Raw genomic sequence first — 26,746 nt, forward strand, 5'->3', positions numbered from 1 at the left:
GCTAATAAAATACAGAAACTAACTGCCACACCTTTTGTTCTTTGCAAACAAATTGAAATGATGATCACTTTAGTCTTCAGCCAGTCAAGCTACCAGTATGATTTTGAGTTGCAAAAGAAAACTAGAGCACAGAAATCTTTTAGAAACAAGGCAAGAACATTTACATCCCCTATAGGTAGTATCCTACAGGCACATAACTCCAGCACCTTAGTGCCAATCATCACTCTGCTACCCTGTGTTTAAACCAACAAATGGGTTTTTATTGAGAAACAAGTTAAGAAAAAACCCTAAAATCTGTGAAAAAACATATTTAGTCTTTTTTTTTTTTTTGGGCAATATATCCACAAGTGGTCTATATTGCCAGGATGTTGTGATTTGTTACATCACGGAGTAGGGGTTTTAAAATTCTATCCTCGATAACAAGATCACTTTAATTGCTGTGTAAGGAGCTGGCTTCATCATCATACCAGACAGAACATATTGTCCACTGAGAAGGTAGCAAAACTTTCTCACAGTGACAAGTCCACATAACTGCTCATCACATCATCCCTTCAGATGTTTCTTCTTCTTTTTCCGATTTCCTCCTTTTTCCACTCTGTAAATAATAAATATATAAAAAAAAGTATTAATACAGTGCTACACCCGCTAACATGTACCTACTCCCACTTCTGCTTGGATCGCATAGCTTTATTCCCCCTCCTCCCTGCCCGCACAATTCTGGGACTCATCACAGGTCCCAGAAGGCTGTGGGACCTTTCACAAAGCGCAATGCAACTCACGCATTTGCTGTGTGAAGCCACAAGGAATCTCAGTCAGCTTCCCATGATTGACATGCCCAGGTGAGGACAGCGCTGGATCCTTGGACAGGTGAGGATCTGTTTATTTAAAGTCAGTATCTACAGTTTTTGTAGTTGCTGACTTTTAATTTTTGACAACCTGGTTGAAGAACGGCTTTAAGTATGATGTATGCATTATACGGATTATCCTGGTATTTGATGTGTTTTAGGCCCCTTTCACACAGGCGTTCCGTATGTCCGTATATCACCTCATCCGTTTGCGGATGATATACGGACATAATGCATGTCAATGGGATTGCAGATGTCAGTGGATGACCATCCGCTGACATCCGATTTGTGTCCTTTCAGTTCTGTTCCGTTTTTTTGGAACGGAACAGAACCCTATTTTTTCTTCCGTTTAAAAAACAGAAAGGCCGCAAAATCGGATGTCAGCGGTGTCATCCGCTATCACATAGACATGCATTATGTCCGTATATCATCCGCAAACGGATGGGATGATATGCGGACATACGGACCGGATGAAACAAATGTCATCTGTGTCCGTGAAAAAAAAAAAAAAAAGTGCCGGAGCGGATCGCAATACGGTCCGCTCCGTGTGAAAGGGGCCTTACTATGTGAATCAGTTGAATTTTTGGCAAGCAGATTACATTATGCTATGGATTTTGCAGTATTTTGGTCCTTTTAAGTACTTGCACATTCCTAATAAACAGTAAATGAGCAAAGAGGGTAAGTAAAGACTAAGGGCTCTTTCACACGAGCGCTCCGTATGTCCACAAATCATCCTATTTTTTTGCGGATGATTTACGGACATCAATGTAAGTCAATGGCATTGCGGATGTCAGTGGAATACCATCCGCTGACATCCAATTTTCTTCCTTCAGTTCTGTTCTGTTTTTTGGAACGGAACAGAACCCTTTTTTTCCTCCGTTCAAAAAATGGAAAGGAAGCAAAATCGGATGTCAGCGGTGTCATCCGCTGACATCCGCAATGCCCATAGACTTACATTATGTCCGTATATCATCCGCAAACGGATGGGATGATATGAGGACATACGGACCGGATGACACAAGTGTCATCCGCTCCGTGGAAAAAAAAAAAGTGCCGGAGGGGATCGCAATGTGGTCCGCTCTGTGTGAAAGAGCCCTAACTAAAATATTTTTAAAAAATGTCCCTTCCCCCGACCTTGCCATGTGGATAACGGATGTTAACCAGTCTGTCTTATAAGAAAGTTATTTATACTAATAGGGGTTCCCTATCACAAGATATGGGATAGGTGGCTCCAGAACTCGGACACATGTTCTTCTCGCCGATTGCTAACCTTTCCCGCAGCTCCTTGATGTGTCTGTTTGTGTTCTGCTCTCCATGCTTTGTACCTTGTTTCACACCTACCTGTTCATGAGTCCTACATAGTTGTATATTCCGGTCTCCAGGCCTACCAGTGGCTTTTGTCTTTGCTTACTCTGTTTATGCACCTGCTTTACCATTTTATTTTCATGTCTATTGTACTTGTAATTTTATGTGCACAGAACCCAATAAACTTTATTTTTTTGAAAAACAAACATGTCCCTTCCCCCTTTCTCCTACCTTTCCTGAATACCCTGTATAAAAAAAAGATCTGTGTACTTACCTTTTTTAAATTTGGTCCGGTCATGCGATTTAGCAGCTCAGAAAAAGGCAGTGAAACTCTGGTGCGGTGGCATTACCCATAGGCTCCCATGGCCCATCTGTTGTCAGCGTTCCTTCCTCTCCCCTGCAGCAGCTGCTCTCTGACACAGGGGAGCCAGAGCTGCTGTATAACATTACCAGACCAGAATAAGGAGGGTAAGTAGACAGATCTCTCTTATATACTGGCTATGCAGGGATATACCCCCACTGGACACTTTATTAGGTGCACCTTACTAGTACCGGGTTGGACCCCCTTTAGCCTTCAGAACTGCCTTAATTCTTCATATCATAGATTCATCAAGATGTTGGAAACATTCCTCAGATTTTGGTCCATAGTGACAAGATAGTATCACGCAGTTGCTGCAGATTTGTCGGCTGCACATCCATGATGCGAATCTCCCGTTCCAACACACCCCAAAGGGGCTCTATTGCATTGAGATCTGATGACTGTGGAGGCCATTGGAGTACAGTGACCTCATTGTCATGTTCAAGAAACCAGTGGTGAAATGATTTGAGCTTTGTGACATGGTGCATTATCCTGCTGGAAGGAGCCATCAGAAGATGGGTACACTGTAGTTATAAAGGGATGGACATGGTCAGCAACAATACTCCGGTAGGCAGTGGTGTTTATAAAAAGGTACTCAATTGGTACTAAGGGGCCTAAAGTATGCCAGGAAAATATCCCCCACCCCATTTCACCACCAGCATGAACCGTTGTTACAAGGCAGGATGGATCCATGCTTTCATGATGATTATGCCAAATTCTGACCCTACCATCTGAATGTCACAGCTGAAAACGAGACTCATTAGACCAGGTAATGTTTTTTCAATCTATCGTTCAATTTTGGTGAGCCTGTGTGAATTGTACCCTCCGTTTCCTGTTCTTGACTGACAGCAGTAGCAGCCGGTGTGGTCTTCTGCTGCTGTAGCCCATCTACTTCAGAGAGAGTTTTTTTCATACCTTGATTCTAACGAGTGGTTATTTGAGTTACTGTTGCCTTTCTATCATCTTGAACCAGTCTGTCCATTCTCTGACATAGAGGGGTTTTTTTTTCCACACAACCGCCGGTCACTGGATATTTTCTCTTTTTCTTACCATTCTCTGTAAACCTTAGAGATGGTTGTGTGTGTGAGAAAATCCCATTAGATCAGCAGTTTTTAAAAATACTCAGACCAGCCTGTCTGGTGGCACCAACATTGTCCCATTCAAAGTCACTTAAATCCCCTTTCTTCCCCATTCTGATGCTCGGTTTGAATTTCAGTAAGTCATCTCTACCACGTCTAGATGCCTAAATGCATTTAGTTGCTGCCATGTGATTGGCTGATTAGCAATTTGTTTTACCAAGCAATTGAACAGGTGTACCTAATACAGTGGCCAGTGAGTGTATATGTATATTAGCTTGTTAGCTGAATGTGCTGAGCAGAAACATACAGAGCAATGCAGACAAAATATCTTATAGAGATTGTAAAATTGATAAAGGGTACTATGGCCAATACTGACTTTTTATTGAGTCTTTCAGATGTGAGTCGAGTAGGACAGTTCCTCCATTTGTGACCCTCTTTTCCACACAGAAAACAGCCACCCACAGCACTGCCGCAGGGATGGTCTTGTAAACAGCAACGGTCACAGGAAGAGCAGTGAGCCCAGGCTGAGGGGGAAAAAAAAAGAAATAAAATCACTTTTGGGTTAGAAAGTCATCCAGTAATCTTCTGTGTCCCCATAGACTTACATGGACTGTGTGCTGCTTGCACACAGTCCATGTAAGTCTATGGGGACACATAGGCTGTATGAATACAGCCACTCATCCTAATTTGGCAAGCATGCAGGTTAGCGGCCCTGAATGCATACCGTCTGCATGTGAGGCCGCTCACCCACACCCAGTGTTAATTTTGGCAGCAAATTTCAATTTAGTTTTTGTCTTAGTCTTAAGACTAAAATGGCATTTTAGTTTTAGTCCCATTTTAGTCTTTTGCAAGTGTTTTAGTTTTAGTCGTATTTAGTCGACTAAAACTCCAGTACATTTTAGTCGACTAAAACTAATTTTAGTCATCTATAATCCAATGGGTGTAGTTCAATTGTAATTTGTAATGCATTATTTAAGCTAGTCCTGGAGTGAAAAATCGAATATGTTATTATTTATGGTATTAAGCTTTGAGCATGCACCAGTGTTAATTTTGGCAGCAAATTTCGATTTAGTTTTAGTTATAGTCTTTTGACTAAAATGCCATTTTAGTTTTAGTCGTATCTTAGTCTTAAGACTAAAATGCCATTTTAGTTTTAGTCGTATTTTAGTCATCTGAATTGTTTTAGTTTTAGTCGTATTTTAGTAGACTAAAATGTTTTAGTCGGTTATAGGCGACGAAATTAACACTGCCCACACCGACACACTTGTCAAATTAATACAAGCTCCTGTTTCCATACAACCACTGCGTCCACATAGACTTACATAAACAGCCTATACATAGCACCAGGCAGATTCATGGTCTACTGTCCTCAGTGCCTGTGTGAATGAGGCCTATTTTGTCAAATACTTAAAGTGGTTGTAAAACCTTACATATGCCCAGTGAAGTGACTGGCCTCGGGAGATACACAGAGATAAAACAAATAGCTCCTCGGAGCTTAGTCATGGGGAATCATACACCCAGTATAAAGACACCACTAATGTGCGGCTTTAGGGAGTCCTTTCCTAACTGCTGTCAATCAGCTGGAGGTCCCTCCCCTGTCACCATTTTTCTCTTGGTGTCATGAAAACTTGTCAAAAAGTGCCTGATAGAGGAACGAAGCAGCAGAGAGAAATTACACTTAGTGCTCTGGATTGAGAAAAACACTATAGAGGGGTATGCTTTGTACAGATTTCATGTCTGAGGTTTACAACCACTTTAACATTGTAAAGGGATACAACATCAGTTACACAACTATTGCAGGCTTGATGCTGATCCTACTATTCTAGGAGCTATAAAAATTCACACAGACCCAAAAAAAAAAAAAAAAATCGATTTCTCTGAGTTCATTGACGGATACAGCTCTTCATTATTAAGAACCATAGGGTTATATTGCCCTCTACAGGAGCAGGACACTAGGCAGAAAAAAAGACTTGGCTACACCTATGGGCAGTCCCAGGTGGCATTCTCCCCCTCTCTGCTATAGGTCTTCCGTTTAGTAACAAACAGTGTCAGAAGTATTACAACTAAATAGAGGGGTGAGTGCTGTGTCAGTCAATGAACTCCGAGAAATGGATTCTATGGTAAATACAAAAATCACATTTTCTCTTTCGTTCATTGACATACACAGCTCTCCATAATTCAGAACCATAGGGACGTCCCCAAGCAGTGCCAAAGATGAGGGGTGGGACAATAAAAAAAATCCTAAGGCTCAACACAATAGCCAACCAGGTAAACAGGAGCTCAATAAAAAAACAACTGGAGCCCACCTGAACAATATACTCCCAAAGAGAGAACAGACCCTCTAAACAGCAGCCTGCAAAACTTTGCGGCCAAAAGGAAGCATCTGTAGATGCCAACAACATCCAGTTTGAAGAATTTTGTGAAAGTGTGCACTGATGACCAATTGGCCACATTGCAAACATGCATCCCTGAAGCCTGATGACAGAAGGCCCAAGAAGCACTAAGCGCCCGAGTAGAGTGCACCGTTACAGGGAAAGGAGGAACCTGACCCTTGATAGAAAAAGCCTGAGTCACCGTCTGTCGGATTCATCTGGAAATGGTCACAGAAGAAGCAGACAGCTCTTTTCTTGGCCCTTCCGTGATCACAAACAGTAAGTCTGATCTCGGAAAGACTCAGTGGCTGCCAAATACACTCGAATCGCCCGAACCACATCCAGGGTATGCAAAGCAAATTCCTTAGGATGTTTGGGCCTGGGACACAGGGAAGGTAACACAATGTCTACATTTGAATAGAAATCAGAGACAACCTTAGGAAGGAACAACGGAAATGGGGAAGAACCACCATATCTTTGTGGGCCACCAAGTAGGGGGTATGACAGGATAACGCTGCCAACTCCAACATCCTATGAGCAGAGGTGATAGCCACCAAAAAGGCCACCTTCTGGGACAGCACAAGCAGGGGAACCTCCCAAATATTTTCAAAGGGAGGCTTCTGAAGAACTGAAAGCACCAAGTTCAGATCCCAAGGCGGTAGAGGAGACTGCATCAGTGGAGTCAGATGTCAAACCCCTTGAATAAATGGGGGGTTGCTGAAAGAAAACTGCCAAGGTGGACACCTGGCCCTTGATAGTACTCAAGGCCAATTTCTGCTCAACACCTCATTGAGGAAAGGTTAAAATTCGAGCCACCGAAAAAGAATAAGCGTGAACACCGAGCGACACCCGGAAATGTACGTTGGTAGATCTTCCTAGACATAGACTTCCTAGCCCTCGGCAGTGTTGGAATTACCGACCCAGGCAAACCTCTATCTTTCAGCACCTGACTTTCAACAGCAAGGCCGTCAAAGCCAGTGACTGTAAAGCAGGATGGAAGATCAGCCCTTGGGACAGCAGATCCTCCCTGAGAGGCAGTCTCCTAGGGACGCTGGCGACCAATCGCACCAGGTTGGCATACCAAGACTGGCGAGACAAGGCAGAGGCCCCTAGAATGACCAGAATCCCTTCAGCCTCAATTCTGGTAAAATCTGCTGCAGAAGATTGAGAGGAGTAAAAGCGTAAATCAGACGATACTGGCCCCACGGAGCCACCAGGACACCTGACATCCGCTAGAGGATTCTGTGACCTTGCCACAAACCTCAGTACCTTTCTGTTGAGCCAGGATGCCAACAGATCGATCTCAGGGGTGCCCCACCGAAGACATATCTGATGGAACACGTCCGGGTGAAGGAACGACTCCCCTTGGTCCAACGCCTGCCAGTTTTCCCCTCCTGGAATATGTACAGCGGAGAGGGTCAGCTCACAGGAGGATGCCGGCTACTTCCAGGGCTCCAACACACTCTTTGTTCTGCCCTGGTGATGGACATAGGCCACCGCTGTGGCATTGTCTGGATCCTACCCGGACAGAAAGGCATCCGCGATTCCGCGGTGACCACTGTCCAATACAAGGGAAGAAAGGCTCTGTCCTGCCGAAGATCCAGGAAACAAATCCACCAAACCAGGGGCCCCCTGGTTTCTCGGCTCAGCCGAATCAGATTGTCTAGAGACCTCGGACACTTGTCCCATTTTACCAGGATCTCCCTTTGAAGGGACTTCATATGGAACAGTGCAAACGAAACCGCCTCAAAAAAGGTAGATACCATCAGGCCCCAGCACCCGTATTCAAGTCCGGAGGGAGTACAACTGCTAGACAGCAGTAGATGAATTGCATCATGCAACTTCTGGAGATTGTCTAGAGGAAGGAACACTCTGGCTAGAGCCGAGTCCAGAGTGAGACCCAGATAATCCAATTTTCTGGATGTAATCAGAGCAGACCTCTGGCAATTCAGAAGCCAATTAAACTCTTTCAGGGTCTGTATAGTGATCCCTAAGTCGTCCATCAGGGCAGCAGACTTGGCTCGCAAGAGGAGGTCGTCCAGGTAGCCCAGTACCACAATCCCCCACTGATGTAGCAACACCATGACTGAGGCCAAAACTTTCGCGAGACCCAAGGGTAATGCCACAAACTAGTAATGCTCCTCTTCCGCAGCAAAAAGCAGGAAGCGCTGGTGTCGGGCACATATTAGAATGTGCGGGGAAGCATCCTTGAGGTCGATATAAGAAAGAAAGTCATGAAGGGATGACACCACCTTGCGAATGCACGCCATTCTGAACTTCTGTACCCGCACAAGCAGTTCAGGGCCTTCAGGTCTAGAATTGGATGAACCTTGCCCTCCTTTGGGATCGTGAACAGGCTGGAATAAAAATCCTGAAACCATTCAAATACTGTAACCAGGAGAATTCCACCCTGAAGCAACAAGTCTTGCACCTCCCCAAAGGGAGCTTGCAATCGGTCTGGGACAGACGCACATTGGAAGGGAAGAACATATCCGGAGGCCAAGAACGAAACTCTAACTTGTAACTGGACAGTATCACTTTGTGAATTCTTGGTTGTTTATCAAGGAGGTCCACGGGCCTGAAAACCAGCGAAGACATCCCCCCACCCCAGGCACGGCTGAGGGCGCACCTTCAGGCTGAAGGAGCCATGTCTGCGGGTCTAGAGAATCCCGCTCTCAGCTTGCCAGCAAGGGCGGCTTGGAACCTCCTGAGGAGGGCTTAAAAGGTTTTGAACCCTTGTCAGTGGACCCTGCTAGACAAAAAAAACTTTCTTGTGAGCCAAGAAAGATGGGCCACATCTGCAACGAGGTTCCTTCCCCTTCCCAGACTGTGGAAGAAAGGAACTCTTCCCCCCCCCCCCCCTGTGAGACTCTTAATGATGTCATCCTGGGTAGCACAAAACAGGCGATCACCTTGAAAGGGTAAATCTGAGGTTTTTTTTTTTTTTTTTTTTTTTTTTTTTTTTTTTAGAAGTCTGGTCCGCAGACTATCAATTAAGCCAAAATACTTGCTTAAGCATCACTCCTGAAACAGATAGCTTAGAAATCAGGTGAATCTGCCCACCCTCTAGGCCGCCGTGCAAAAGCTTAGCTCACTAAGTTAATGTTTGCCACATCAGGGCAATGGCCAGGACTGGCCTAAGCGCCGGGCCAGCAAAAGGGACTATATTGCGGGCCACAAACTCCGCCTTTCTGTTAGCCGGAATAGCCACTTCTTGAGGAAAAACTCCTCAAAAGGGGTAGAAACCACAAGGGGACGTTTCGGACGCTCCCACTCTTTAGAGAAAAATTTGTCAAAACAAGAGAGATAAGGAAACACTTTTGCCTTGCGAGACGACTTGTGGGTGCCAAAGGTGACCGGCACCTCCGTTGCATTCTCCATTTTTAAAGTTTCCAGCACAGATGCAATCAGTGCATAAACTAGCGTTTCCACGTGTGCAGCTACAGGAGGTGGAAGAATAATCCTCACTATCTGAGAAATCAGGGAGCGTGGCTGCAGACCCCGCAGTGTGGGCCACGACTGCGGCGGCTGAGAACAGATTCAGGATCTGATGAGGCAGATGAGACAGGGGAAGGTGGGGAATGTTTTTTGCTAGCCTGTTGCCCAAAAGCCACCTCCATCTGGGAAATAAAGGACTCCAGGACCACCGTCAGTGCATCAAGAGAGCGCTGGGACCCCAAGGGACCTGCAGCCTCTGAGAGGGGGTCAGGAGGGGAAATGTGCTCCTGATACTCCATAAGCAGCTAGGGGGAGCCCCACAAAAAATGACTAGCAACTCTATGGGACATCCCCACCGTGCCAGTAGCACCACCAGGTCACCAGCAAGCAGAGCACCCCACAATCTGCACCAGAGAGAGGGAAGGACCCCACCAGAGTAGCACCGGTCTGCACCAAGAATAGCACTGCTCCACTTGCGGCATCCAAGGGGGAAGGAAAAAAACAGTCAACAGTCAACACCAGGGCAAAAGGAGGAGCTCCCACAACCGAAATCACTGCCCAGAGAGTCCCCTGTCATGGCCGCCGCTCTATTAGCAGGCTGAACCAACGAAAAATGGACGCTGGACTACACAAACATGGTCACCGCACGAGGCTCTACGAGGCTCCCAGGAGAGATCCCTGGAGCCCTGGCATCAACCAGCAAAAGAGAGGGGGGATCGGGCACAGAACCCCAGTAACAGCCAGTGCCCAACAGCCGAGAAGACCAGCCACAGGTGGCGGCGCGTTCCCCCCTCCCACCAGTACAGTGCAGTACACCAGCCCCAGTCACTATCCCAACCCTCCACGCTTCCCAGGGGGGGGTCTACCAGATGAATGACCCATGGGAACCACAAACAACCAAGGGTGGGGTCTGAGGGGAAGGAGGAGGATCCCACAGGTTTGACTGGCCCAGGGGGGGGGCCGTGCCCACCCCAAAACCCTCCAGGGGGAGAGGGGATACATCTACTCACCATCCCAGGAACAAGGTGGGCACCACTCCAGACAGAACCTCCTCGCCATCAAAATGGGGGGGGAATGCTGCGACTCAGGTCAAAACCAGGTCGTATGCGACCTTGCGAGGCATTTAACTCACAGGCCAGCGACCGTCCAGTAGGGCTATGTCGCAGCTGACCTAGAGCAGAGCTGTGGCCAGACTGGGGTGACCACTGGATCTAGATTATCCAGTCGCCCAGTACGGTAGTTAAATGCAGATCTCGCAGGAGAAAAAAAAAGCCTTTTAAAAAAGGGAAAAAAAAATTACTCCTGACTAGGCAGAAAAAAACTGAAGACCTATAGCACAGAGGGTGAGTATACCACCTGGGACTGCCCATAGGCATAGCCAAGTCTTTTTTCTGACTAGTGTCCTACTCCTGTAGGGGGCAATATAACCCTATGGTTCTGAATAATTGAGTGCTGTGTCTGTCAATAAACAAAAGAGAAAAGTGAATTATTGCTGGTGTGTGAGAGATGACCTCAAAATAGGTTTCCTCTTCTAAAAAGCAAAAACAGGAGCTGTGCTGCTTGGCTTGAGATGCCCACCAACATACATTTGGAAAAATATCACTGGAGGGGGGCTCTATCAGTTTGTGATCACATAAACACTATGCCTGAACAGGTCAATACCCAGCATTAGGCTTTTATATTATTGAGAAATTCAGGGCAGACAAAGATACATTTTTAGGCACAGTACAAAAACTGTGCAAAGAGCAATAATCATAACACTAAATCAGATGTGTGCACTGTACTCAAATCAAAGCGGAAATCCAACTGAAAATTTACTACCGTAGTTTTTATTTTCCTGACTACTGTATTTTTTCTTACTGACTTTTATTGGCTACCATAGTTTTTTTTTTACTGGCTAATAGGAGGTTTGATTTATTGACCATAATAATATAAAAAAAAAAACCTGTTGATAATTATAATTGTGCAAATAATGCTAGCTTCAGCTGATGCAATGTGCTGACAATATAAAAAAAAAAAAAAAAAAAAAAAAATAAAAATGAAAGCCACTTAATACACCAAATGTAAAAAATACTGAAAATCAAAACCAAATCAACTAAAACAATACTTAATATAACAAAAACATAGTCCATGTGGAAACATAAATAGTTCAAAAATTATTACTGTGCACTAATTAATCTCTCTTAAAGTGCCAGTGCCAAATTCTTCACCACCAACTTTCCACTTTGTGCAAAATGGTGCCCTTTCCCATTGGGACCACACTCCCCAAATAAATATGGCCCCCTTAGCATATACCAAGGTAGGTCTCCAAGGCTTGTGCCACAGCTCCGCTGTGTGTGGCAAAATCCTTTAGAATAGAGGTCCATAGCAGTGCTCACATATAGAGGATTTAAACAAAAAGGGATTTATTAAAATACACATATAAACAATTAAAATAAACACTCACAATCTTTGGTGCCCGTCCTGGCACCCCTGGGTCACCTGCCTATTACTCTACAGCTCGCCAGTGCCTCTTCAACATGTGAAAGCTGGCGGGCGCTCCAATCCCCGGAAGCGGCTTCCCAACTCAGTGTGTAGCTGCCTCTCTGTGAACGTGTTTCGTCACTCACGGACATCATCAGGAGAGTAAACAAGACTTAGAGACCTACCTTGGTATATGCTAAGGTGGTCATATTTATTTGGTTAGTGTGGTCCCATCCAGGAAGGGTACCATTTTTCACAAAGTGGAATGTTGGTGGTGAACATTTTGGCACTATAGAAGATATTATTTAAAGCACCACCACTTTTTTTGAGCACCGGCACTTTAAGAGAATAATTAGTGCACAGAAATAATATTTAGACTATTTATGCTTTCACATGGACTATGTTTTTGATATATTATTTATGGTTTGTTTTAGTTGATTGGGTAAGCGTGGCTTTAATTTTGATTGTTTTTTTGATTTGACGGCCATATTTTTTTTTTTTTTTTTGCTGGCTGACATAGATTTAATTTACTACCTACCATAGTTTTTTTTTACTAACTACATCTTTAAAGTGGACATGAACTTAAAAGTGGGGTTTTGTGATATTATAGAGAAAATTTATAAATAATAACCACTTTATCTCCGGAAGATTTACCCCCCTTCATGACCAGGTCATTTTTTGCAATACGGCACTACATTGCTTTAACTGCCAATTGCGCAGTCGTGTGACACTGTACCAAATACAATTTATGGCATTTTTTTGTCACTTAAAGCTTTCTTTTGGTGGTATTTGATCACGTTGTGTTTTATTATTTGTGCTATAAAAAAAAAAAAAAAAAATAATACCAAAATTCCTTAAAAAAAAAAAAATAACACACTTTTTTTACTTTCTGCTATAAGACATACCCAATAAAAAAAAATGTAAAAAAAAAAAAAAAAAAGTAAAAAAAAAAAAAAAAAAAAAAAAATCGAATTTCTTCATAAATTTAGTCCAATATGCCTTCGGTTACATTTTTTTTGGTAAAAAAAAATTCCCAATAAGCGTGTATTGATTTTACGCAAACGTTATAGCGTCTATAAACTATGGGATATATTTATGTATATTTTTTTTATATACTAGTAATGATGGCAAGACTGTGAAATTGTGGCAGACTATCGGACACTAAATGACACTTTGCAGAAACCAGTGACACTAATAGAGTGATCAGTGTTAAAAAAATATGCACTGTCATTGTACTAATAACTGGCTGGGAAGGGGTTAAACATCTAGTGCGATCAAAGGGTTAACTGTGTGCCTAGTCCAGGGGTGGGCAAACTTTTTGACTCGAGGGCCGCAATGGGTTCATATATTGGACCCGGGGGCAGGACCAAGAGTAGATGGATGGTGTGTATGTGTGAATTAATATAAATTAAATTTAAATTTCAATGCAGATATGCCAGCGTGCCCCCTTTCAATGCAGATATGCCAGCGTGCCCCCTTTTAATGCAGATATGCCAGCGTGCCCCCTTTCAATGCAGATATGCCAGAGTGCCCCCTTTCAATGCAGATATGCCAGGGGGCCCCCTTTCAATGCAGATATGCCAGCGGAACTCAGATTTAGCAGATCTACTCTGTGTCTGAGCCCCTAGTCAATGTTTATGTGTACACAGTGTACTGCCTTTACTAGGGGAAGAGATGAATTGTAGTCCCTGCTTTGCAGAGACACACGATAGGTCCCTTCCCCCGTCAGAACTGAGATATGCCTTGTTTACATAGGCACATCTCAGTTTTGTGTTTTATGGATGATGTAGGCACTGCCTCAAAAGTTCAGTTCATTTTAAGGTCTAAGACTTGCTCATATAGAACAGTGAATCTATGAAACCAAGACTCTGATAGTTATTACTTACAAGGTTTCACGCATTTATTGCATTGGGGGCAATGCTTCCACTTTCTGCCATCCTGCAAAGACACAAAAAATGTGTGATACTTCAGAAACAGATATAAAATTGGAGAAGTATGGACATATTCAAATACACATCAAGGCTATTGTCCAAACCACTGAAATAGTCTTCTATTTTCTATGCCCCTTAGGATGGTTAACCAGGCTGCTTAGAAAATCTTGATGCATAGAATCATCTTTCTTACTGAAAGCAATCAAGTCTAAAGCTACTCTGCACAATACCATGAAGCTATGAAGATCTTATATCTGCCCAAAAGCACTGAAGAGATAAGGGAACTTTAGGAAAAATGCATTTTAGCCAGTTTGCCCCCTTTGCACTGACCAAAAGTAATCCCCCCCTCTTGCTGCACAAACATATACTTACTTTGATCCAATGGGCGCAACCTCCAGTATTTGTTTGCATCCTGGCAGCACCTGCACATTACATCCCCATAGACTTCAGTCTCCCGCCATCTTTGGCCTTGAGACACATCCTCGTTGAAGTCCATAGGGCGGCAGGACCGGACTGGACTACCGGGATACACCCCGGTGGGCCGCCGGCCCTGGGGCCACTTTGGGGCCGCTTTAACATTGTGGCCGCTTTAACATTGTGGCCGCTTTAAGACGCGGCCTCTATTGGGACCGCGCCGCGGCCGCGGTGAGATGGCCGCTGCAGGCTGCAGCCCTGGTGAAGTCTTTCATACGTCAGCCGCTATGAGCGGTATGACGTCAGATCTGGCGGGAGCGGCTGCGTGGCGCCGGCCGGCGGTGGATCATGTGACTGTCAGCAAGACGGACGGTCACGGTGACAGCGCCGAGAGTCCCACTACTCAGACACCGGCCAGCCCAGCAGCATGATCGCACCCGGCCAGGGAATCGAGAGTCCGACTGACCAAGTTAGTATTAAAATCAGCAGTGTAATTGTGCAATCCTCCGACCTCCACCAGACCACCACCACTGCCCCCTGCTGATCTCACCACCCCCACAGATCTTATCCCTGATAGGATGGGGGGGAAGCGGTGGGGAGGATGGCACCCCCCATCACCACTGCCACTAATCTCCCCTCACCACTGCCACCGATTCCCACCCCCCTCACCGCCACCCACTGCCACCGATTCCCACCCCCCTCACCACCGCCACCGATTCCCACCCCCCTGACCACCACCGCCACCACCCACTGCCTCCGATCTCACCACCGCCACCGATTCCCACCCCCCTCCCTCACCACCACCACCACCCACTGCCACCGATTCCCACCCCCCTCACCACCGATTCCCACCCCCCTCACCACCACCGCCGCCACCAATTCCCACCCCCCTCACCACCACCACCGATTCCCACCCCCCTCACCACCACCGCCGCCACCCACTGCCTCCGATCTCACCACCGCCACCAATTCCCACCCCCCTCACCACCACCGCCGCCGATTCTCACCCCCCTCACCACCACCCACTGCCACCGATTCCCAACCCCTCACCACCACCGCCGCCACCCACTGCCTCCGATCTCACCACCACCACCGATCCCACCCCCCTCACCACCGCCACCGATCCCACCCCCCTCACCACCACCTCCGATCCCACCCCCCTCACCACCACCACAGCCCCTGACATCTCTTGTACCATGTTCACACAGCCCCTAACATGTCCTGTACCATGTCCGCACAGCCCCTAACATGTCCTGTACCATGTCCGCACAGCCTGTGACATGTCCTGTACCATGTCCGCACAGCCTGTGACATGTCCTGTACCATGTCCGCACAGCCTGTGACATGTCCTGTACCATGTCCGCACAGCCTGTGACATGTCCTGTACCATGTCCGCACAGCCTGTGACATGTCCTGTACCATGTCCGCACAGCCTGTGACATGTCCTGTACCATGTCCGCACAGCCTGTGACATGTCCTGTACCATGTCCGCACAGCCTGTGACATGTCCTGTACCATGTCCGCACAGCCTGTGACATGTCCTGTACCATGTCCGCACAGCCTGTGACATGTCCTGTACCATGTCCGCACAGCCTCTGACATGTCCTGTACCATGTCCGCACAGCCTGTGACATGTCCTGTACCATGTCCGCACAGCCTGTGACATGTCCTGTACCATGTCCGCACAGCCTGTGACATGTCCTGTACCATGTCCGCACAGCCTGTGACATGTCCTGTACCATGTCCGCACAGCCTGTGACATGTCCTCTACCATGTCCTCACAGCCTCTGACATCTCTTGTACCATGTCCGCACAGCGCCTGACATCTCTTGTACCATGTCCGCAACCTCTGACATCTCCTGTACCATGTCTGCAACCTCTGACATCTCCTGTACCAGGTCCGCACAGCCTCTGACATGTCCTGTACCATGTCTGCAACCTCTGACATCTCCTGTACCATGTCCACACAGCCTCTGACCATCTCTTGTCTTTTATCATGTCTGCAGTCTCTGAGGGGGGAGTCTGGAGAGGAGTCGGGAGGTGGTCACAGGAGAAGTCAAATGTCTGTGGACTGTGAAGAGAAGACTATAGGATAAACCCAGAGCCAACAAGGGAGCCAACTGACTGAGCCCTGCATGGTCCCCCTGAGAGGAGGTCAGTGACACTTCCGCCAGACCAGTCTGAGTAGGGGTCAGTGACGTAAGGGGGAAATGAATACAGTAATGTAAGGGGGCGCTGATATAAAGGCCCCCCTTATATCAGTAACCCCCCCCCTTCTTTCTGCGGAAGGTGGTCTATGGTCACATTTCCAGAGTTCCTGGGGTTCCCCTTTACATCAGAGTCTGCAGCATTCCCCATTATGTATGTATGTATGTATGTATGTGTGTGTGTGTGTTTATAATGTATATAAAACCCTATGTGATTTCTTATCTGTCTTATCTACATATAATACACACTTCACATGTGCTTTAAAATGCATGGTTTTCCCTTTTATGATCAAGAAAATGACGCTATGCTGGTGGGCCGGTATAAAAATGCTATGGGGCTGGTATGAAATTATTACCAGGGCTGGTTTTTATTCCCAGTCCGGCCCTGTAGGGCGGTAATGCACAGACGTGGCAAACACAGAAAGAGTGAGCAGTGAAAGGTCTGCATGAATCCCAATGTGTGTACACTAAGATCAGCACATAAGGAGAACTATAAAAAAATGTTCTTAAAAGTACATTCAAAATCCCACCCCACATTCTATTTTCATTTGTTGTACATTTGTTTTTCTTTTAAAAAAAAGACAATGGGTCCTTTAACCAGAAATGTAGGTACTACTAAACAGTATACTGCCTTGAATGTAATATACAGTGCCTTGCGAAAGTATTTGGCCCCCTTGAACTTTGCAACCTTTTGCCACATTTCAGGCTTCAAACAAAGATATAAAACTGTAATTTTTTGTGAGGAATCGACAAGTGGGACACAATCATGAAGTGGAACGAAATTTATTGGATATTTCAAAGTTTAACAAATAAAAAACTGAAAAATTGGGCGTGCAAAATTATTCAGCCCCCTGAAGTTAATACTTTGAAGCGCCACCTTTTGCTGCGATTACAGCTGTAAGTCGCTTGGGGTATGTCTCTATCAGTTTTGCACATCGAGAGACTGAAATTTTTGCCCATTCCTGCTTGCAAAACAGCTCAAGCTCAGTGAGGTTGGATGGAGAGCGTTTGTGAACAGCAGTTTTCAGTTCTTTCCACAGATTCTCGATTGGATTCAGGTCCGGACTTTGACTTGGCCATTCTAACACCTGGATATGTTTATTTGTGAACCATTCCATTGTAGATTTTGCTTTATGTTTTGGATCATTGTCTTGTTGGAAGACAAATCTCCGTCCCAGTCTCAGGTCTTTTGCAGACTCCATCAGGTTTTCTTCCAGAATGATCCTGTATTTGGCTCCATCCATCTTCCCATCAATTTTAACCATCTGCCCGGTCCCTGCTGAAGAAAAGCAGGCCCAAACCATGATGCTGCCACCACCATGTTTGACAGTGGGGATGGTGTGTTCAGGGTGATGAGCTGAGTTGCTTTTACGCCGAACATAACGTTTTGCATTGTTGCCAAAATGTTAGATTTTGGTTTCATCTGACCAGAGCACCTTCTTCCACATGTTTGGTGTGTCTCCCAGGTGGCTTGTGGCAAACTTTAAATGACACTTTTTATGGATATCTTTAAGAAATGGCTTTCTTCTTGCCACTCTTCCATAAAGGCCAGATTTGTGCAGTATACGACTGATTGTTGTCCTATGGACAGAGTCTCCCACCTCAGCTGTAGATCTCTGCAGTTCATCCAGAGTGATCATGGGCCTCTTGGCTGCATCTCTGATCAGTCTTCTCCTTGTTTGAGCTGAAAGTTTAGAGGGACGGCCAGGTCTTCGTAGATTTGCAGTGGTCTGATACTCCTTCCAGTTCAATATTATCGCTTGCACAGTGCTTCTTGGGATGTTTAAAGCTTGGGAAATCTTTTTGTATCCAAATACAGCTTTAAACTTCTCCATAACAGTATCTCGGACCTGCCTGGTGTGTTCCTCGTTCTTCATGATGCTCTCTGCGCTTTAAACGGACCTCTGAGGCTATCACAGTGCAGGTGCATTTATACGGAGACTTCATTATACACAGGTGGATTCTATTTATCATCATTAGTCATTTAGGTCAACACTGGATCATTCAGAGATCCTCACTGAACTTCTGGAGAGAGTTTGCTGCACTGAAAGTAAAGGGGCTGAATAATTTTGCACGCCCAATTTTTCAGTTTTTTATTTGTTAACAAAGTTTGAAATATCCAATAAATTTCATTCCACTTGATGATTGTGTCCCACTTGTTGATTCTTCACAAAAAATTACAGTTTTATATCTTTGTTTGAAGCCTGGAATGTGGCAAAAGGTCGCAAAGTTCAAGGGGGCCAAATACTTTCGCAAAGCACTGTACCTAAAGAAGTCCTTTACCAATAGGATTGGCAGGCATGTTCTGACTATGAAACCAGGATTTATATGACTACTACAGCTCAAATACTGGAGCACATTACAGAACATACTGATCTCTGACAACAGTCTCTGTTCCCAAAGAAACTTACAATCCAATATCTATTTCACAAAAGCTTACACAAACATAATACTAATTTTTTTCATAGTTTGTATATATACACACACACACATAGCATACACATAATACCCATATAATAATATAAATGTATTACCTTTGAGGGACAAGTGTTGCAGGTTTTACAGTGCTTATTTTCAGAGGACACATATCTCTGACACAGTGAACAGAACCTAAATGATAGAACATAATTAATAATAATAATAATAATAATAATAAATAACAAATAATAAAAAGTATACCCAAAAGGATGACTAGATGATCTGACAACTCCCAAGGTGGGTTAAAGGCAAACTTTTGATACACTCCCTTTTGAAGAAAGGCCAAAATCCGAGACTCCGAGAAGGAATGAGAGTGCAAATCCGAAGCCTCGCACCACGAAATTTAAGCCTTCCATGTATGGTATACATCTTCAGATTGGTGGATTTATGCACCTTCAACATGGTGGGAATCACTAAGCCTAACAACCCCCTGTCTCTTAGAACTTGGCTTTGAATAGCCAAGCTATCAAAGCAGGCAAATGTAAAGAAGGGTGGAGAAGCCCAACAACCCCGTGTCTCTTAGAACTTGGCTTTGAATAGCCAAGCTATCAAAGCCGGCAAATGTAAAGAAGGGTGGAGGATCGGCCCTTGGGACAAAAGATCTTCCCGTAGAGGAAGCCGCCAGGGGATATCCATGACCACCTGCACCACATTTGCATACCAGGGTCGCAAAGGCCAGTCCAGAGTCACCAGAATGACTGACTGTCCTTGAAGGGAAAATGTATAAATGAGTGGGTAAAGCCTTCAAATAACTACCAGGGTGTCTAGCATCAGCAAGGGGATCCATCACACTGTAGACACCTTTCTGTTGAGACAGGAGGTCAGCAGATCCACATCTTGTGTGCCCCACTGTAGGCAGATTTGATGAAACATGTCTGAGTGTAGAGATCACTCTCTGTGATCCAACACCTGATGAGTGAGGTAGCCCACCTGCCAGTATTCTACTCCCCGAACGTAAACAGAGAGAGAGCTGGCACGTGAAGTTCTACCCACTAAAAAATTGGTGAGGCCTCCATTACTGCTTCCAATCTCCTTGTCCCTGGTAATGGATATAGGCCACCCTACTGATCACCCTTAGTTCCAGGACTTCTAGGCAGCCAAGACTTCTCCAGCATCCCCCCTCCACCCACCCATACAGACTGCTGGCTATCATCATAAACACCATCTGAAGGAGAGGGAGAAATTACTTCCCAGCCCACAGAGACGGAGACTAAAGCCACCAGAGAAGGGTGGACCCTCGTTTGGAACTGTGCATACAGGGCCGTCTCGAAAGTGGACACCATATTATACACAACCTGCATGCAAAAACATGGAGAGGACCACTTGTGGGACAGCAGCAACCAATCCACAGTTCCGAGTTTCCAAAGTTTGCCTGGTAGGAGAACCATGTTGGCCTGCACCTAGTTGAGGGTCAGCCACAGATATTCCAGACGCATGGCAGGGGGGTCAGAGCAGATTTCTTGAGGTTCAGCTCCCAGCTGAACTCCTGCAGTGTGCGCATGGTGATTGCCACATAGTGCATCAACGCAGAGTAAGACTCCGCTTGCAGGAGGAGATCGTCCAGATAGCCTATCATAGCAATCCCCCGTTGTCTCAGCAATGCCAGGACCAGAGCCAGCAACTTGGTAAACACCTGGTGAGCAGAGGCCAGATCAAAGCATGGGAGGGGAGCGCCACAAACTGATAATGCGCGTCCATGACCGCAAAGCACAAGAAGCACTGGTGCCTGGCACAGATGGGAAAATGTAAGTATGTGTCCTTGATATCTATAGAGGCCAGGCGATCCTCCTGATGAAGGGAAACTACCACTGAACAGTTGGATTCCATCTTGAATCTCTGCACTTTCACAAAGCAATTCAAGGCCTTGAGGTCCAGTATCGGATGGACAGGTTGGAGTAAAACCTCCTAAACCTCTCTGGGTCTGGAACTAGGGCTATCATGCCCGGGACAAGCAGATCCTGCACTGCCCTGTAAAGGCCTTGCAGACGAGATGGGGAGAGATGAAGATTGGAAGGACAGAACTTGTCTGGCAGATAAGCAAGAAATTCTATTTTGCAACCTGACAGAATCAGTTTGCAGACCCGTTTTTTTGGAAAGCAGAGAGGTCCAAGGATCTGCAAATCAACTAAAGCAACCTCACCCACCTACCCTGAAAATGGATCGGGGCAGGCTTTCATGCCGAGGAGGGCTTGTCCACGGGCTTAGTGGACTTGTGAGGGCAGGAACGCTTTGTGCCCCTTGAAGGGCTTGGATCCATTGTTTGAGGAGCCTGGTGAATGAAAAAGCCGCTTGTGTGCAGAGAAGGAGGGACCCTGCTTACGGTGCGGCTCCCTACCCTTTCCTGGATAGCGGGAGAAAGGTACTCTTTCCTTCTTAATGATGTCATCCAGGGTGTCATCAAAGAGCCACTCAACCAGGAGGGTAAATTGGCCAGGGCTTTCTTAGACATCTGGTCTGCAGACCAACACTTAAGCCAGAGAACTGGCTGAAGAACCACTGCCAGGACATAGAGATTGGAAAGCAATGGGGACGTATCAAAGGACACATCACACATGTACTTGAGGCTCTGGACCGATTGGCAATGGACCAGAGCTTAGACCACTCAGCGACTGTCTGAGACACAAAGCCGTGGTCAAAACTGGACGAAGTGCCGAGCCAGCGGCCATAAACACAGAGCAGGAATCTAGGTCCTAACGCCTAACAGTCTTTTTGCTGCTTAGTGTCCTACTCCTAAAGGTGGCGCCATAACCATATGGTCAAGAATTATGGAAGAGCTGAGTCCGTCAATGAACGTAAGAGAAATAATGCCTTGATAGGTGGCTGCCAGTCTGGAGGATCTGAATACCTTGGTGGTATTGTAGCCTGCCCACGTTTTACCATGCAGACCGCCCAAGGTAATTCTCACATACAAAGCTGAGCTTTCATGATTGAAAGAACTAAGCTCCAATGAAAGGGACTGGTCAGGGACAGGCTGGGAAGAAAAGATCTATATGATGCTGAACATCCTAAAGAGATTTTAGTACAGGAAAGGAACTTGTGTAATGGTACAAAGACTGAAGGTAAAAAATACATTGACACCTGATAAAATGTTAAACTTTGCTACACAAAATAAAAATGCTGGCTTCATGTATAAAAGTGCACAGTCATTCAATTACAACTTCTAATGTAACTTTCAATATGAAGTCTCCTATTCATTTATGTCAGCACCATTATACAGGCCCTCTATAGCAGCACACAACTGCTATAACAGAGCCATGCTCCCATAAAGTGGGTGTTGGGTGACAATGCACTCCAGGGTCAGTTTTCCAGGGACGCATGTATGGTACAAATAAAAGCCCAAGTATGAAAGGATATTGCACCTGTAGCCTTCATTTGCGGGAAGCACAATTTTTTCTGGTGAAATATTGGTGAAAATACGGACCGGTGATTGTTTCCTTCCAGTCTTCCCATGTTTGTATACAGTATGGTTATCATAATCCACCTGAAAGAGCAACAAGATTTAGAATAAAATGATAACGAGGCAAAAGAGTCACTATACATATCTCAACAGCTACAGATCTGCAAAAAACATTCGTCCGGATTCTAAATTGGGATACTCTGAAGAAAACATATGCAAGGAATAGTATACTGTATGTGAACAAATATGTAATGCAGCACTCACCTGATAATCCAGCATGGCAAACCCGGCAGAAGCCTGCAGAATACGAGGCTCAAAAAAGTAGGGAAAAATCCAAAATGTGGTCAGCTCAATGGAATGTCCTGATAGGAAGAAAAGGGTTTTGTTATTCACTCGTGAAGGCCTTATGTCATTATTTCATCTGGTCTGCTCAGTACAAGTGAAGGCTCTAACTAGTCAGTGCAAAAAGGGAATGAAGATGTGCAATGTCCAGTATTCCACACCAACCTGATTTTACCTTTTATCATTTAAAAGGCTGATAAATTCCAGAGAATTAATGATTGGCTTTTGCAAAACACAGCAAAGCTTTTCTTTGGGAATAACTCTTCTGCCTTAACCGCTTGCTGACCAGCCGCCGTAGTTTTACTGCGGCAGGTCGGCTCTGTCCCGCAAAATGATGTACCTGTATGTCGCTTTGCGGGGACGTGCATGCACCCATTGGCCACGGGGGAAGCCAATCAGCGGGTCCGGTGGCCGCAACTGCCGCCAGGCACCTGCGATCACTCCCCGTGGAGACAGATTGGCGATCTGCTGTTGTAAACAAGCCAGACCGCTGTTCTGTCAGTTATGAACACAGGGATCCTGTGTTCCTCTTATTTAGGAACACAGGTCTCTGTTCATGCAACAAGGCCACTCCCTCGACAGTTAGAAAGCACCCTCTAAGGACACATTTAACCCTTTGATCGCCCCTGGTGCTAACCCCTTCCCTGCCAGTGTCATTAGTACAGTAACAGTGCATATTTTTAGCACTGATTTCAGTAATATTGTCACTGGTCCCCCCAAAACTGTCAAAAATGTCAGTTGGTGACCGATCTGTCCGCCACAATGTCGCAGTCCCACTAAAAATCACCACCATTACTAGTGAAAAAAAAAAAATTAATAAAATGACAAATATTTCTGCTAGTTTGTAGACGAGATAACTTTTGCGCAAACCAATCAATATACAGTTATTTTATTATTTTATTTATTTCAGGTACTTATATAGAGCTGTCAATTTACGCAGCGCTTTACATATACATTACACATTCACATGAGTCCCTGCCCTCAAGGAGCCCTAATCTAAGGTCCCTAACTCACATTCATACATACATAGTAGGGGCAATTTTTTTTCTTTATACAGGATCCAATTAACCTACCAGCATGTCTTTGGAGTGTGGGAGGAAACTGGAGTACCCGGAGGAAACCCACGCAGGCACAGGGAGAACATGCAAACTCCACGCAGGTAGTGTTGTGGTTGGGATTCGAAACAGTGACCCTCTTGCTGCTAGGTGAAAGTGCTAACCACTACACCACTGTGCCGCCCACTTATTGGGATTTTTTTACCGAAAATATGTAGCAGAACACAACTTGGTCTAAAATGCTGAAAAAAATTATCTTTTTATTTTTATTTTTTTGGGGGAATGTTATATAGCAGAAAGTAAAACATTGTTTTTTTTTTTTTTTTTCAGAATTGTTGCATTTTCTTATTTAAAGCACAAAAAATAAAAATTGCAGAGGAGATCAAAGACCACCGAAAGAAAGCTCTAGTTAAAGCAACACATAAAAATGGCCTGGTCATTAAGGGGGTAAATCTTTCCGGTCCAGAAGTGGTCAATCCTGGTACACATGATGAGAATATCAGACAAACGTCAATTTTTTGGAAATGAAAATGAATAGGTTAACAGAGTCATGAAAATTCTCGTTAGACAGAATACAACTTCCCACGATGATGTAATGTATTGTATTCTTTCATTTCCAAGCATCTTGTCTTCGTCACTTGATTTTTTTATTTTTTTTTAATGGACAAAAACTGTACTGATTAAACAAAAATGGTAATTCTGTTATCATGCTTGTCCCTTCAGATAATTTTGCATGAACTGTTGTGATTGGTTCTCAAAAACTGTGTACGAACGATCAGATATTTGGACAATCTCGCCCCGAAAGCGGTATTTTTCAGCCAATTTTCTCAACGTACTGTATGTACTAGGAATTACAGACATCAATGCACAGTCCCAAAACACACACGTTCCTGGATAATGACATAGCATGTGAAGAAGCAGGTGCTGTAATGACCGTCGACTGGAACCAAAGATAGTCAAGGCAGAAGAAATCTTCAGCACACCGTGGGTCAAAAGCTTTATTCAACAAATACATTGCTACAACAAGAGCAACGTTTCGGAGCCTTGCAGAACTCCTTCATCAGGCATGTGACAGGGTAATGCGAGGCTCCAAAACATTGATCTTGCTTTAACAATGTGATCGCTGTATAAAGCTTTGGACCCACATTGGAGATCCACGGTGTGCTAGTGACGTTCTTCTGCCTAGGCACTACAAAGGGGTTCTCCGATCACCCACAAAAGTAAGTGGGGGGAACTGCTGCACTAAAGGGACACCTGAATATAAAAAGTACTGAGCAGATAGAACATCTGTCTTTGTACTGAAAAAGTATGCAGAGATGAATTACCTTTGTTTCCCACTGATTTCCCTGTAAATGGCTCCTGGGGTAAGTGTACCTCCCAGAGTACACGCCAGGACCTTTAGGGGGTATGGAAAAAATATGAATAAATGTGGAAAAAGGCAGTAGTGTACCTGTGATTGTAAAGAAAAAGTCGCTTGGTTGACAGCTGTCAATATACCAGGAATTACCTAGTAATCCTGGCTTTCGGTCAGTTGGCAGGACTCTGGTTTGCACAGTAGTATCTCCAGCCTAGTCAAATAAATATCTAAAAACATGAACAATGTCACACTGCGTATGCGCAGCCTGACAGTCCCTGCCTTATCTAGAGTGCAGGAGGGTGGGCTGAACCCATGGGACAGCAATGAACAGAATTATGATTATGCTGCTGTGATTCAGTATAATGGAAGTAAAAAGTGCACTTAAAATCAGGGTCACAGAAGCACCAGGACTCAATGCCAACAAGCTGTACACTCCTGAATCAGAAACACTGGGTAAGGTTTGGGATGAGTTCGGGTGTTCCTGTACCCCCGATTTTAGGTACACAGATTTAAAGAATAGAGCTTTTGGACACGTTTCTGGTGTACACAAGTTATAGAACCGAGGGAACCACAGGTTTAGTGATTAGAGTTTCTGTGTACGGAGCGCTAGGTTTATTCATGATTAGCAACACTAACTGCATGTTAATTGACCACAGCATGTGTGGGTTTGTGTGTTTGTTCAGAACTTCAGAATGTAAGTTCCATTAAAGCAGGGAGTGTTGTGTGGTTTTCCTTGAGTTATGAACAGCTTCATATTTTCCCGATTTTTCCCCCCAAAAAAAGCAGGGTATTAAACATTGACCCTGTGTTTTTTCTTTTAAGAGAGCCAGTTCACATAGGGGCGACCCGACTTGCCGGGGCGACCTGTGAAGTCGCGGTGCACAGCGCGCACCGCGACCTCGGAGCGGCATGCACGGACTTCATATCATTGAAGTCAATGCAGGTCGCTCCAGGTCGCCCCAAAGTAGTATAGGACCCTTTTTCTAAGTCGGCGCGACTTGTGTCGCTCCTATTAGAACGGGTCCTGTGCTAATCTATGGCAGGCGACCCACGGCGACTTGTCAGGCGACTAGGTCGCCTGACAAGTCGCCCCAGTGTGAACCGGCTCTTAAGGTTATCCATTCTAAATAGAACACAAAGCGGCACCTTTATATAATAATAAAAAAAAGTTTTTAATCAAGTGAAACAGTTTGCAGAAAGACAAGAATCCAAAAGAGGCAGCAGCACGCCCTCTAGTGGATATTTAGCATAACATGTCTGAATACTAAACTAAGCCAGCAAATGTAATAATCGGTACCAGCATACCTGTGTTTGATGGTGCTCTCCACATCTCGCTCATTTTTTTAAAGCTGAAAGCTAATGGTTCCACTAAACCTCCAAATGGCGGGTCAGTCACCATGATAATTCCTTCTCCATTATCTTCCTGCAAGAAATTCTGACATATTTCCTTTGGAGCCTGAAAGATTCAACATATTCCTTAATACAGATGTCATCAGTCGTTTACATATATGCTGGTGCAGGGTTTCTCAACTCCGGTCATCAGGGCACACTAACAGGCCAGGTTTGCAAGAAAACAAATACATCACAGGTGATATCATTTGCTGCTCAGTGATTGCAGTATTCTAGTCTGCATCTCCCCAAGGTAATACCTAAAATCTGGCCTGTTAGTGTGCCCTGAGGACCGGAGTTGAGAAACACTGTGCTG

General features: G+C 45.1%; 1 protein-coding gene across 1 annotated transcript in view; it reads right to left on the reverse strand.

Moving 5' to 3' along the window:
- Positions 1-348: 348 nt before the first annotated feature.
- ZCCHC4 (zinc finger CCHC-type containing 4) overlaps positions 349-26,746 on the reverse strand; it is a 61,019-nt gene continuing 34,621 nt past the window's right edge. The window contains exons 7-13 of the mRNA XM_082267968.1: positions 26,347-26,497; positions 22,552-22,649; positions 22,250-22,371; positions 18,947-19,022; positions 13,747-13,798; positions 3,964-4,111; positions 349-595 (exon numbers count right to left, since the gene is read on the reverse strand). Of these exons, the coding sequence (XP_082124094.1) occupies positions 544-595; positions 3,964-4,111; positions 13,747-13,798; positions 18,947-19,022; positions 22,250-22,371; positions 22,552-22,649; positions 26,347-26,497 (699 nt within the window). The 3' untranslated portion in view covers positions 349-543. The remainder of the gene's footprint in view (positions 596-3,963; positions 4,112-13,746; positions 13,799-18,946; positions 19,023-22,249; positions 22,372-22,551; positions 22,650-26,346; positions 26,498-26,746) is intronic.

Source organism: Pelophylax lessonae (genome assembly GCF_965119305.1).
Source record: "Pelophylax lessonae genome assembly, chromosome: 1".
In the NCBI taxonomy this organism is placed as follows: Eukaryota; Metazoa; Chordata; class Amphibia; order Anura; family Ranidae; genus Pelophylax; species Pelophylax lessonae.